Genomic DNA, 15,284 nt, shown 5'->3' on the forward strand with positions numbered 1-15,284 from the left:
TGGTAAGGATTTGTATTTTCCAACACAGTTCGATAAAATAATGTCAATATGTAATCTGTTGCTTTCTCCCTTATTCAGGCGCTGAGAGAAAGTATGAAGCCTTGGGGAATAATACCTCTGGCGGTAAAATCAGGTAAGTCTATTGTGGTGAGGAGGGTTCCCCTTGTTAGTCCCTTTGTTTCACCTTGCTGTCCTTTTGTTTCCCCTTAGGGGCCCGGGTTCGGCGAAGATGCAGTGGAAGCTGCGCCGACCCGTGAAGAGGAATAGTACCCCCGGTGGTAAAATCAGGTAAGTCTATGGGGGGGTAACTAATATTCCTCTGTGTATTCCCTTGGCTCACCTTGCTGTTCTTGTCTTCTCCTTAGGTGCCGGAGTGTGGCGAGAACATGCAGGAGGATGCGGCGGAATGTGAAGATGCTGCGAAGGACGGTGAGTTCAGCGCGGCGCTGCAGCAGGCGAGGCGACGTGCATAAAATAACTTCTTTCTTCCAGCTCGAAGGCGCAATGGATCGGGAATTCAGGTAAGGATTAAAGGTATTGCTCTTGTTCTAACCTTTTCTCCTTCTTTCTCCCTTTTTCTAGGAGCTCCAAACTCGAGGCGGGCGTGGTAGAAGGCTGGATGCAGACTTGCAGGCAGGGTGAGCGTTACGCTGCTGGATGCAGAATAACGCGAAGCGTGTGCTGCTCTTCGGGCGTGGTTTAAATACCCTCCAAAGTAGTCCCAGGTAAGTATTTCTCCCCAGCCCCGCCCGAGTAAAAAATAGTCCCCAAGTAAAGTAGTCCCTTCCAAGCCTCTTTTGGATTGGAGCTCTTGCAGCATGGTCAGCATCAGGTAAGTTTGCAGCATGGTCTGCATCAGGTAAATTTTAATCTATGAGCCTGGCGCCTATGGCGCCAGGACTGACTCTCCATATGATCCTGGCGCCTAGCGCCAGGACTGGACCCAAATAGCCCCTAGCAGGCGGTGTTGGGCTTGCTTAGGATAACTTGATGCCTGCTTCCGGGGTTGCTGGACGTGGTCTGGGTCCCCGGGGGTAGGCATCATGAATGGAACCATCTGAGAGACGATCGCCACTTAGTCCTCGGGCGAAAAAGCTCTGTCCAGTGAAGTTAAGCCGTGGTCGCCAAGGCAACACTGTACGGCATCGCTGACACAGATGCACGGCCCCTGTGACAAGTCACAATCAGCACTATACAAGGTCCACATTCACTGATCTTGCATGTTCCACCTCTAGCCTCAGGGTATTGCCCTCTCATGCAATGGATCGCATGCGCATGTGTTGGGTATAGGCACGCACCATGCAGTGATGTGACCAGGAGGGGATTCTCAATATTTACCCTTCAATTATTTCCACAGTGCTTTTGGGAAACCCACCAGGACATCAATAACTCCCTCCTAGGACGTGGATTCACCGGCCTATCCTGTAGAAGACCGAGATCCCAAGCACAGTGACACACCATTCTTGGTACAAGTTAAGAGGTCATGACATACATCACCATATCTGGGTGGGTATGTTTATAACAAGAAACATTACTATAACAGTCTCACAGGTATTCCTCTTGTTTTCTACAAAGGCACCCAACATACCTGTAACACCACAGAACTCTGTATAACTCTGTGGCCATCTCCTGGACTTCGAACAGGGGACCAACCCACCAGCCTCAACCGTAGCAATACTTATTATACGGTGCGATAAGTGATATATTTCTACTGGAATTATCACTGCCATTTATAAATGTAAGCATCAATAAGCCTATCTAACTAATGACAATTAACCCTCGAACCACATATATTCTGAACCACGTATCTCTTGTCATTGTTTTGACAGAGATCAACAGGACACCTCCTCCCTCAACCGGTTCTTTCCATCCTGATGAAGGCCAACCACACGCCAGCTCCATCAAATAGCTGATCATTATGGTACTGCACTACTGTACTCCTGGGTGTTGCCCTCTAGATATATTCCTACAGATTGAAACTCGCACTCTCTACAGCCCCCCACACTCCTCTCCCTTTAAAACGTGTGTCCCTTTCAAATGTGTTCTTCTTGTGTTTAAGTTCATTCATGAAATCCCATCCCTTGTCTTGCCTACTCTATCGCCTGTAACTCTGCACCTCGCACCTCCCCACTCACTATAGTTGTCCTCCTGTGAAGGGTTTCTGATTGATTGAGTTTCCTTTTGCGCAGTAAACGCAAAGTACAAATACAAAGGCGTTGCCAAGGGGAACTTACCCATTGGAGGAAGGCTTGACAGGAGGCGAGGAGACAACATTGCTGAAGTGGGACTTGACAGAGCAGAAGGAGAAAAATCTATGGGAGTGGCTCACTCTCCGGAGGATTAGAAAACCTGTGGGAGTGGCTGTGATCTGTGAGAGATCAAAACAATTGTGGGTGTGTCTTTATAGCAACGCCAGAAAAACTGTGGGAGAGTGTGGGGACATCACATGATCGCGGGAGCGTGTTCTCGCGAGATCTCGCGAGACGGGATCTCGCGAGCCCACGCTCCGCGGGAAAACGTTCCCGCTTCAGAGTTGGTGCTCGGCCAGCTGAAGCGGTCACACAGGAGCGCTGCTCCTGATTACAGGATAAAAGGCAGTGAGTGACAGAACTCACACCACAGCTTCTAGGGCGTAACACCACAGCCACAGGAGGCTTCATGGGGGCCCTAGAAGTCTACAGCGTGCCACCGGTGAGCACAACCTTTCCACAGTGAATCAACTGGGAAGGCACAGGACTTGATGGCAATGAACTGTGAGTAAGCGCCCAGAATCACCAGGCCACCTTAGAGCCTTTCTCCCTGTTGTCAGTCAATAAAGACTGTTAGAAACCCTACAGCGTCCTGTCATCTATTTAGGCCACAACATAACTGGCGACGAGGATACCAGAAGTCCTACGGACCCACCATGCAAGGCGCCACACCACCCCCAACGTTTCTCCCCTTGCCAGGGACACCGGCAATTCCTTGTATGAAATGGGAACCCCTTTTTTCCACCTACTTGGAAGCAGTGGGCGACACGCGATATGCCCCCATCAGGAAGAGGGTGATGCTGTTAAATGCGTTAGGGGTTGAAGGTCAGCGCATCTTTGCCAGCCTTAAAGAAATACCTGCGGCCGACGATGACGACGACGATGTTTACAAAGAAGCGACTCGTCGCATCATGAAGAGATTCACCAATAAGGAGAACATTGTACTGCACAGGCTGAGATTCTACACTCGCAAACAGGAAGGGAGCGAACCCGTGGATGACTACATCACCAGGATGAGGGAACTCGCTTCTCTTTACGCCTTTGGAGAAAATGCAGAACAGGTTATCTGCGACATGCTCGTTGTCCACACCAAGTCTAGGAAAGTACAGGACAAACTCATCCAAGAAAAGGATGTCACCCTCGATAAAGCCATCCAGATTGCCAGGGCAGAGGAAGAAACCTCCAACAGACGCAAGGAGGCGGGAGGTCACAACAGAGAGGCTCTGCTCTCTGGGCAAGCCATTAACATTCTGGGAATGGCTCTGTGCTCTGTGGAACAGACAGACATAATGTGCTCGGGTTTCTGCTGTCAGAGCCATTCAAATTGGGGGAGTTTCTCCAGAAAACTGTAGTCTAGGAGTGCACCCCTCCCTGAAAGAGCTGGCCCTGTGACTGATTTGAAAAGAATTTTCAAGGGACAGACACGTACATCCTGAGAGTTTATTAGATACTCAGTGAGAGGTTGCATGTTACCCAGTTTCCCATATAATCGCCATCATGATCCGCCTTGTTGCTATCCACTCATACTCCTCCACTACTGCTATCCATGTCAGAGTGCTCACCACCTCTGTCCATGGCCCCTTTTCACTTGTCTCCTCCTGACTCCTTGAGTCTCTCACGTGTCCGGTCTGTTGATTGGGCTACATGTTTCCTACAATAGTCGTGCTGGGCTAGGGAGTTGTTTCCTTTTAATGAATGTTAACTCTCCAACATGTATCTTGGAGATGCTTCACCCTTGGTCTGACAATATGCACTGCAGCACTAAATCATTCGTCACATTGCAGACTAACAAATTGGCAGCTTAGGCCTCTATAGCCAATTAAGAAGAATTGAGAGCTACACTAACATCTTGTTTAGGGAAACTGCTGTGGATCTTCATCTATCCCCAGCCGCCAATTGTGACATACATCGGGAGTAGTCCCAGGAGGATAGCTCAGGGGCAACATGCTCACCTTGGAAGCAAGACGACACGGAGCAACACAGGTTCGATCCCCGGGTCCGTGCTTAGAAACCTCTGAGTATTAAGCTCATTAGAAATAATCAATCATATCATGTCATATCATACATGTGTAGGGTATAGTAAGCACACTGACATGCATTGTTGATCTGAGGTGCATACCGCAGGACTGACAGGGCAATGTGTCTGTACCACAGTCTCTTATGTCTGAACAGTGCATCCTTGAATATAGTGAGCACGTGCTCCTCTGAATCTTTCTCCACATCATCCACAAGCTGCTAAAGATTGCTACCTTTACTTTACAGTGTGAGTGGAGGAAAAATGGCAAAACATCCTCCATGTTGCCTTTCATCATAACAATGTGTGGACTCCCACGAAAGGTTAACAGGCGTTTTCTTGACAGAATCACTGCTTTAGTCTCACCAGACAAGTCATGTGCTCTGATTGCCCTTGCGAGTTGGAATTCCAACAAGTACAGAAGCAGTTGGGGCTTAGCAAACAGGCTAACCCACCCTGTGGCCTATAGTAAAGGCTGCAGCAGCAAGCAGGCAAAGGACATCTGTCATGAAGTTGGTATGAGGTTCGTTCCCTCCCTCCAATGCACACATTTTAAAATTGCTCAGCACACACAGGCGCTTCAGTATATGCAGTGTGAAACTGTAGCAAGCCTGCACTGCGTTTTTTGGGTTGTTTCGAAGTAAGTGGCGGCACACCTGCAAATTGTGGAACACATTTTGTGCACTGTATGACTGGCTAAAATGGGAGCGGATCTCATCCACACTAAGCATGCCATCTAGGGCATTCTAATGGCTTATGAAATGGGAAACTACAAGGTGGTGGAAACGGTGGTAGAGGCAAGGGACGTGGATAGCATGACCTATCCTTAGGGCTGCAACGACCATGGATCCGTTGTCAGATGCCACAACAGTTGTAATTGACAGGGAGTAAGCCATTACATTGTGTCCTACTTAACAATCTCCCATATGCATTCTCCATTCTGCAATTGTGTTTCAAACTCATGCATGCAAAATGTAAACTGCTGACAAATAGCATACTGCGTCTGCTGAGCAGCTGCCAGTGACAGTTGTGTAATCCATGCTTTAGCCACTGGTACCTTTTCCCATTACATCCTGATTGCACATCAACAACATGGTCATACAAGCATGGCACAGTGACTATTGAGAAGTAATGGTGACTTGGAATTTCCCAGCGGGGAGCTGTCAATCCCAGCATTTGCCTGAGGCCCGGTGTTAGGCAAGACTGTATGCAGTACCCTGTGGGAGACTGCACCCGCCTTGTCATCTTGGCAGTAGTTAACCCAACCTTTGGTATAAGCATGTACTACAGAAGTTGGTAGAGTGACTGAGCAGCCAGAGGGGTCAATGTGAGCTGTAGGGTCATTACACAGAGATTCACAGTGACAAGTATTCAAATAAACACTTACTCTCAAGGTTTCTTGATTTAACAATTATTTATTAATTTAACAGTCAGTTGAATAAGCCTTCTTTAGAAGGGAGCAAATAAATATATGTTACACAAAAATATACTTCAAAACTACACACTCTCAGTTTCAATAAATCAGTAGATTCCCATTTAGGATGGCACACAGATACTTCCTACACCCTGAGGTGACTTAAATAACTAGGACACTGTGGACATTGATATATCGCTGGTACATTTCGAGCAATACTAAGTTTAGTGTCAAAAGGAAAGGGGGAGGTAATAAAACAATGGTTAACAAATATTCCTAAGCAGATAAGTACTTTTTGAACCCTCCAATGCAAAGTAAATTAACCCTTTCCTGGGGAATAGTTAAAGCACAAAGTCATAGGTAAGAAGAGTCTTTCAGGGAGCCAGGCCAGCCAATGTTAATTGTGCAAAAGTCTAGGTGAGCTGAAGCACTTCTGGTAGGTAAGTAAAAGTCTTGCACAATGTTTTAGAAGTCTATGTAGACAATGAAATCACTGTAGGGCCACACGCTGGCAGGGTTGTGAGGGGCAAAGCTGCAAGCAACCCTGCAAAATCAACCAAGACAAGTCTCAACTGAGAACTAGCAAGGCTACACAACAAGAGGCAAGTCCCCTTAGTTTTACAGTACCTTTGGTTTGAAGAAATTGGTTCCAGCTGGCTTCTGCTCCTGTGTAGGTCTGCGGATCCTGTTGTTCCTGGGCCTCAGTTGTGGGGACAAGAGGGAGGACGTCTGAGGACTCCTGCACTACGAATTGAAGGTCAGCGGCAGCAATGGGCAAACTTCAGTTAAGCAGCACTTCGCGGTTTCAGCTCCTCGCGGCTATTGCAAACAGCACCACTGCGGTTCTCGGATACCTTTATAGACTTTCCTTGCATCTGGGGTCCAGCACTCTGTTGAGGTGACTCAGGCTTGGTCAGTGCTGCTTCAGGCAAGTCCAGAGGATCTTCCTGGAGCTCGGGTCCGACTTAAAAATGAGACACTCGATTCTGGTGTTCCTCTCCTTGGCAATCAGCTCCTGCAGCAGCAATGGAAGTACAGCCAGCTCCGAGAGGATGTCCGGATGAGTTCGCTTTGGGGTTAATTAGTCCCACCAACCCAAGGGGTGAAGTCGTCCGCTGCAGGGCTTCTCTAGTCAAGGCGAATCCGGAGCTTCAGCAATGCAGCAGGGCTTCACCGGGCAAACCAACGGTCCAGGAGATGCAGCAAGCGTCTCTTACAAGTTCTTATTTGGATTCCTTCGTCCAGTGGTCGACTCTGCCTTCCAAACAAAAAGCCTCACCTTTTATGCAGGTTTCTCCCATTCATTTGCAGCCTAGCTGTCACTAACATAGCAGGGTGGCTGTTCTCCAAGGACAGGTAGCCAGCCAATCCCATTTGGGTGCATTCCTGTAACCAAGGTTTTAAGCACCGGGAGTTTCGGAAACCTCCCTCACTTCCTGCCGCGCCAGACACGCTGGAGCCAGAGGCGTGCTTCACCAGTGAATCCTGCCAAAGACAAAACGAACAAAGAGACCAAACCTGGTTTGGCGCACAAATTAAATCTCAAGAAGGACCTTTCCAACAAGAAATGGCAAAAAAAGAAGACCGGGGCCATTTTGAGAAAATGGGCACCCATGGGTGTTTTACTGCAGCTGCAATTGCAGCCTGCAGTAAAAACACAGAATGGTAGGAAAAAGTAAACCACTGCCACCAGCCATTAATTGTAGAAATAGTAACATGAAAATGTTACATGAGAAACTAGACAAAGGGGATATTAAGTAACCCCTCCAGCACCCTATTGTAAGACAGTCTGTGCTGGGTCTAGAAAGTTACAAAATGTAAGTAAAGTCTCTTGGAAACAGTAGTTTCACTAACAGAAGGTATTTAAACCGTTGGGAAATCTAAGAGACTTCCCTTGTCACTGCACTGACAGTGCTGTGTGTCAAAATGTAAAGATGATGCCTATGGAGCTTTTCAGACTCCATCACATGGTCCAAATCACAGAACAATACATGAGAGAGTGGGAAAAAAGTCTCACTCTATCCAGGTTAGAAATTAAAAGTCCTAAAGTCCAGCAAAAGAGCTGAGGGTCTCTAAGGTAGAAGGGAATTATCACATTTCTGAGAATTCTCCCTAACATCATGTCTTTCTACAAAGCAATACAGCAACTACACATGCTACGCTGTGTAAGGATGCAGAAGTAGGGCTCGAACACAATGGTGGCGTTTCTCTGGATATAGACGTTTATTAAAGGAAAAATGCGGGGTGGGGAAAGGCCTTGCTTTCCCTAATAGTAAGAGGGCTTTCCGTGCCTCAACACAAATTTTAAAGGGGTCTTTCAGGATGTCAAGATAAAGTTAAGTCCACTGTTGTGTCAGAACCCCAACACTAATTACTAAATACAAGGGGCAAAGCGGTCGTCTGCTCAGCAGGGTCTTCTTCTCAGAGTTCAAAACACAAAGTTCACAAAGTTCCAAATGGTGCAAAAATAAACAAAATAAAGTTCCAGAGTAGCAAAGCTCTCTGGCTCAAAAAGAAAGCCAAGTTCCAACTCAAAATGTTGACACCAAGAGAATGGCTCCTTTCTCTTGGTCCCACTCAAGGTTCTCACTGTGGTTACACACACCAGAGAGAATGTCTCCCTTCCCCTGTATTTCTTTAGGCTCCTTACATTGTCAAGAGAGGCACTTCCTTCTCTTGGCTTCTCTCATGCAGTGTTCACAACACGAGAGAGGATGCTACCCTTCCCCTGGCCTCTTCTTCACAACACCAGGGAGGACACTTCCCTTCCCATGGTCTCTTTTTCGCTCACCTTATTTTGCCTCGATTTCAATTCTTTGGGGTACGGGTCCCAAACCCGTAAGGTTCTTGCATAATAGTGTGGCGGACCTGGTTTTACTAGATTGCAAAGTACTACAACTATGAAGATGACTGACAACGGTAATCTTCATTGGACAGGGGTCCCAGACCTGTCTTCCTTGGTTTCTTTCTTGGGAACTCGGGAAGGTTACTTTGCTTCCCCAAGTTCCCTTTCCCCCATTTAGTTGGGTTAAGGCATTCCACTGCTCCCTACTGCCCCTACCAACCGTCTTGGTCACTCTTGTACCTTTGGGGTCTCTCCCAGTTGCCTTTGGCCAGTCTTGGGGTCTTTCTATTTTGGTTTTGGGATTCTATGTTCTTCTCCCCCTTCTACAGTGTACTGTGACAGCTATGCAGGATATGGTGCCCCTGGGTCCTCCAGGGAGGGTTAGGCTCTCCGTCAGGTCCTTTGAAAAAGGATTCACCTGGGCTCCCCCAGTCCTTCGCACTTCGCCGGCATGTAAAGGTTCCCCCCTCGTTCTAACAGAAACTCTGGCCCACAGCTTCTTCTCCTGCAGAAAAACATCCCTGCTTCCCTTTCATACTGGCTATGAACAATAGGACTCAAGAAAACACTAGATAGTTGAATGTGTTTCTTGCAAGTAACCCTCATTCATCCATCACATCTCGTCACAGTACTGATCTTATGACTCCTTTGTGAGTCATTGAGGATCTTCCTCATCACAGCACTGGGAAAGGGATCTCCACTTAGGTAACTCCGGTTCTTTCGCCGTCCCAGCACTTTATAGGGGAATGGCAGGGTGACTACAACGTATGAGCCTATTAGGCAAGGGTTTGTTCTTAGGGTTGTCGGAAGGGAGTCTAGGATCAGATGATTGGCTGGGATACCATATTCGTTGGGGAGGGTCGTCCCCAATCCTATAAGGGACTTCCTCTCCCATGTGATGTTCCTCTGGAGTACCACCCTAACGTGGACTATTATTCTGTGGACGCACCACCCTGAACCCCATGGAAAATGGTCTCCCTCTAGGGAAAAAGTGATGACATCCTCAAATTCGTCTAAGCGGTAACTTATAAGGTATTGTGTATTGGCTATTTTGTGGTATTATGTGACACACTCAGATGCGTTGCTGACAGTGGGGGAGGACTGAGTGGGCTTGCCTTTGCTTGCGTACTTTGTGTAGAAACAGGAAAGCCACTGACTCTGTTAGGGGCAGCTTTACAGGATGGGGATGGAATTGTGGCCAGTGAAGGTGATGAGCGATGATTGAGGTAGCTGCTGTTGGTGCCCTGGCACGTCTCCACATACAGTTACACAAAATTGAGTGGCCCAAGCCGATTGCAGTCTTCCCGAGCTGATATTTTCATTGAACAGAGCGTATGTAGCAAAATGGATAATTGCCTTGATGATCTAAGGAAACTTCATAAAGTAGATTTGAGTTGTGGGCTTAGAGGAGCCCTAAGATCGTCATGCTTTCTAGACATTCTATGGGCAGAGCTTACTCTGGAGGCCGTGACAGGTCAGACAAAAAATTATGTTAATAATTGTATGCCATTCAAAGATTTAATAAAAATAAACATTATTTGGACAGAATGTCCTGTTGGTCGCGAACACCAATATTGGGGAATGAATTGACAATAGATTTCTTAACCTCCATGTCCTTGGGAGCTTTTCTCCTGGTTTACAGAGGTTGTAAATATCTCCATGTCTCTTGGAACTCCTAGTGTAATGCTACTATTCTTCTCTGCTGTGTATATTACAGGGAATGGCCACAGGCAAACATAGTTGGTTAAATAATTTGTGACACAATAAATCTAATATTCTGCAAAGGCTATACCACTAAATGTCACTAAACAGAAGAATACATACATGTACACATTTGGAGACATGTCCAACACACTTACTTCCAAGAGTTGCATGTTCTTTGCTCGAGCTATGGCAGGGAGAGAGGTATGTATTATCTTCATGACGTCCTCCAGGTATGGCAGACAGGCCTTCTGATATTGCAGGCTGATCACCTTGATTATGTGGATTCGGCGTTCTACTTTCATCTGTTTCACCTCACTCATGTAGTCAGTGTACTTGGATAGGATAGTTCGGAAGTCATATGGAGACAGGTCAATCTGCTCTGAAGATATCCTCCTGCACATATGTGTTGCTTCGTCCACCATGTTGCTGTACCTCTGAAAGCTTCTGCTGTAGAGCTCCACTTGTGACGTAGACTGATCAACAATGGCATACAGCTTCTTTACCTGCGCAATAAAATGCTTCGTTACAGGCGCCATTCATGATGATGTGAGCAACACCACATTTTTGGGTAAGGATGTTAAATATCACTAGACTATCATGTAATGTTGTATAAAGGACATATGCATGACAAGTATCACAGTGAAGAAAAGGAGATGGAAGAAACACCTCTGCACATTCTTTGTACAAACTCTAATGCCCACAGTGGGTCCACTACTCTAAACTTAATGTCTGGAAGAACAGCATGGGAGATGGTTGTACGATAGACTTTGAATACAGAACATAAAGACTAGTATATTTGAAGAACAAAAGCAGGATCTCTCTAATTCTTTCAAGTTATCTACATTCCATTTTTCCCCTATGTTCTTTTATTATTTATTTTGTTATGGTGGTAGTATTTTTCTCTGGGTAGTTAATGTGTCCCCAGAATATGAACCAGTCCCCACAAAGATCTCCTCAGTGAACGGGCAACTCTTCTGGCTTGTCTTCTTCCTGCATTTGTGCCCAGGCTTTTCTTCTGAATCTCGCTCTTGCTTTTCCTTGGTCAGGTCCTCTGCTGTTTCATTCTTTGGGCCTCATTACACGGTAGGCGGTGGACCAAGGTGCTGTTAGCACCTTGGTCCATGCCGGTAAAATACCGGCACCGCCTTGGTGGAAAGGGGAATTACCGCCCTATTCCAAGGTTGGCGGGGCGGTAATTCCCCCTTCCACCATTGCCCTTCCCCATTCCCATTTTTGCCCCATAGGGCATAATGGGAATGGGGGAGGTGCTAATTACGGCACCGCAAATTTGCGGTGCCGTAATTAGCACCAAGGTCCCTTAGCGGGTTGGTTTTTAACGCCTGCTAAAAGCAGGCGTTAAAGTACCAACCCGCTAAGGGACCTCGTAGTAAGGCGGTAAGGGTTAACGGTCACCGGTACCATTACCGGTGACCGTTAACCCTTACCGCCTACCGTGTAATGAGGCCCTTTTTCCTAACACTGGTCAGGGTGTTTTCCTTCTCTTTCTCTACCTTGACTGGGGCTTCAGCTCTTTGGCTTTCCCTGAATGTGCCTCTTCCTTGAATCTGTATCTTATCTTGCTTTTCCCTGGGCACACCCTTTGGCTTTTCTCCCTCTCTCTACACTCTTTTTGGCTACAGCATCTGCCTCCTCCTCTCGTCTTGGTAGTGTTGTGTTCTATGTGCCTAGTTTGTGTTTCTATTTCTACGGTAACATTTCCGGTCAACCTCATTTTGCCTCGGCCAGTTTCTGTGGCTGTCTTCTAGGTTGTGAACCTCTGGTTTTTTGGGATTTGTATTCTGCCCCTAATAGGCTGACAACTATTCTTCGTCTAAGTGTTTTCCTTGCTTTCTTACCACCCTCCCTTTCCTTGCAGGGTGTTTCTTGGTGTTGCTCGTCCTTTATGTCCCCAGGTTCTCTCTTGACCTTGCCCTCCACCTTCCTCATGTTTCTCTTTCGAGGGATTTTCCTCTGTGCTCCCCTTCCAGAGGCATATTTCCCTCTGCTTTCCTTTTTTCCCATCCTCTCATTTCTTTTTGCCAACCAGTTCCTCCTTCTTCTTGTAGTTCTGCCATGCTCAGACATGTAGCTTATTAGGAATCTATGTGATCACTGCGCTGCCCGTAACTTCGCCGATGAAAATGTCAACGCCAATTACGGTGCAGTGCTTGATCATACAGATCACTTTGCCCGCGTCCCCGGCCTGCATTCCCCTTCCCAACGCCCCCACCACCCCACCTACCTTACCTTTACGGTGGCAGACTTCGGTGTGCGCCGCCGACACCCCGCTCTCCCTGCAGCATCAGTTCCTCCCACTAACGTGGGCCGGAGCTGACGCTGCAGGGTGCTGTTCTTTCTTTTTTTTGTGTGTAACTTTCTTGATCCCGCTTGCCACAAAGGAACCCCTGTAACTCCTGACTCCCGTTACAGTGCCGTGGGATAGAGGGGGACACCACTGCAACGCCCGCCCTGCTTGGGCGCAGTAATGGGAGTCAGTATTTTGTGCGCCCACAAAGTCGCAGCGACTGCAGGGGCGCAGTAGTAGAGGCAACATTTCTGTACGATACCCTTTTCACTTCTCCTTGCCTCCAACCTTTCCTCCTCTATGTGCCTCCTCAGATCCTGAGTGAGCTGCTTCTTTTTCCCTCTGCCATTCTTTGTCCTTCCCTTGATATAATGCCATTCTCTTCCAGCTTGTGGCTTTGCAATGGTCTCTTCCCCATTGAGGCCTTTTCTCTACCAACCTCTTTTACTTAACCCTTTCTTGTCTTGATTATCTTGCCCGTTTAACACACATTCTTCTCTCTTGTCTCCTCCCTTCCCCCTGTCAATTATTATACTAGGCTCATGCTCCATATTATCCCCTATACCTTTATCTTCCTCGTCTACTTTCCCCATGCCCCCCCCCCCTCGCCATCTACAGTTCTGTCTCACACTTCTAAGTTCTAGTACTCTCCTTACTCCTACTTCCTTCTGGCCACATGTTCTTCTTACTTTCTGTCTCTTTCACTCTCCCCTTCACAATCAGGAGCATCTCCTTTTTCCCAGTTGGCCTCCTCTTTAGCCTCATTCTACACTTTCCAGTTCCCTTTCTTCCTCCTTACCAATGTTCACTTCTTTCTTTCTCCTGGTCTTCTCCCTTTCGCTCTGTCCTCTCCACTTGTCTCCCATCTTCTCAGAAAACTCTCTTGGTGCATTCCCTTCTTATATTGACAGCTCGCTTTCAGTTTACTCCTCGGCCTGATTGGGCAAACCTGTATGAAGCCTAGGTGTAGGTCATCCGTGCGGCTGTTTCCTCTCTGTTTTTGCCTTTGGTCCTCTAGCCAGCACTACAGCTGGTGCTTCTGCATGGGTCTCCGGCTGCAGAACAGCACATCCAGTGTCGGAATACTGAAACCAGGCTATCAACTCGAGGAAGCCTCCTGAACTTCTCTGGGGTCCAGAAGCCCAAGCAAGTAGATCCTTATCAATGCCCCTCCTGTGGCGCGACCCACAGGTGAGCTCCCTCAAGCAGGCCCGGACACTCACCGACCGAAGACCCCCTCCCATATTTCTCGAGACACAACTGCTATTTATCTCTGGACTGAGAGGTTGCAGCCATGTTTTCTGCTAGTGGCCCCCCACGACTCCCACCAGGCCCCCAGTCTACCTCTGGCTTTGGGCAAAAACTAGGTCTTGGCAAATGTATTGTTAATGAACACGAAACCAACTGAGATGTTTAAAATCCGAGCATTGAGAAAATAAGTGGCCATCTTTATCAATTGCTTGTAATAATAACAGATATATGAAATACCATTTGGTTCTGCTTTGGGAGAATTTTGTCAAACGTTTTCATCAAAATTAGGAGCATCCAGCATAGCTACCCAAGGCTTAACCGCCAGACTTCCTTGAAAGTACTTCTTCCCTGCCAGATCTTGGGCTGTGGAAACACCATCACAGTCCTGAGCATACAACAACAGAATCAGCAAGCAGGTGAGACCCAACCCACACACTCATGCTGTATCAGTCAGATATTCGAGTGGTATCATTTTCTCAACTATGCTAATAAAGCAAGCTTTATTAAGACCTTCGTGGCCTGACAAGTGGCACATTCCATATGCAGGCTGGGCCAGAGATTTCTACCCCTCACATCAGTATATAAAGGTGCCAGGGAGGTGGAGAGAAGTACTGTAAAAGTGCTAAATGTTTCATCTTTTCTGCCCATGGCAGTGCTTCGTTTGTAAAAAAATAAATGCCAGAGCCTAACCTTTCTAGCATGACTGTTCCATGTCGGGTGGCAGTTTGCTGCCTACTGATGCCACCCCACTGTTGCTCCCCTTAGTGTCAACATATTTGAGGTGGCAGCTACAAGTCTGTCCAGCACTTTGGTGGTGATGTGTGTGCACTAATCATTGTAAATGTGTGATTTACAAAGACCAATCAAAATAACAACATAGAAGAGTCGTGGCTGGAAATCAGACACCAAACGGGGAACTGCTGCTTCATTAAATTTCCTCCAATTATAAAGGTTGGAAGTGGAACATTCTGACAGTGCAGCCACAGAAAACAGAGCAAAAGTGTTTTCTTAATATAAAGAAGGGATGGACAAATACAGGCAAATCATTACTGAATTGATTAGCTTGCCTGGCAAACACCCCAGCAAGATCTTCCTCTGAAGGTTGGCACTCCGCACAAGCACTTCTCTGCATTGGCATTTTCCCTGGCCTTGCCTCACTGGTGGTGCTGTTGTTGGCGAGTGTCCCGTTTTCTCCTCTGAGCTGGGTACCCATCTAGTTCACTAATGGCACTGGTAACTGTGCAGCACAGATTGCAGCCATGCACCACTGTGCGTTACGGACTCACTGAGTAGGTGAACTGCCACATGCCTGCGTATTGGTGCACACCACACTGGCTGCATACCAGATGAAAAAGGGGAAGTGTCTGCTTGACAAGGCTCTGTATGTTCCCCCTGCCTGCACGGCCACATGTTAGTTCCCCCTGCCTGCTGAACTAGTGAGCTGCACCTGTTACTGCGATTACTGCCTGCACGGCACACCTGAGCCACCCAGTGTACTGCAA

At 47.3% G+C, this 15,284-nt stretch overlaps 1 protein-coding gene across 1 annotated transcript in view; it reads right to left on the reverse strand.

Moving 5' to 3' along the window:
* The window catches only part of DNAH14 (dynein axonemal heavy chain 14), a 2,000,441-nt gene that overhangs the window by 1,598,971 nt on the left and 386,186 nt on the right, over window positions 1-15,284 (reverse strand). The window contains exon 17 of the mRNA XM_069608705.1: window positions 10,382-10,729. Coding sequence (XP_069464806.1) covers window positions 10,382-10,729 — 348 coding nt within the window. The remainder of the gene's footprint in view (window positions 1-10,381; window positions 10,730-15,284) is intronic.

This window comes from Ambystoma mexicanum, chromosome 4q (genome assembly GCF_040938575.1).
Source record: "Ambystoma mexicanum isolate Mex_15411 chromosome 4q, UKY_AmexF1_1, whole genome shotgun sequence".
Lineage (NCBI taxonomy): Eukaryota > Metazoa > Chordata > Amphibia > Caudata > Ambystomatidae > Ambystoma > Ambystoma mexicanum.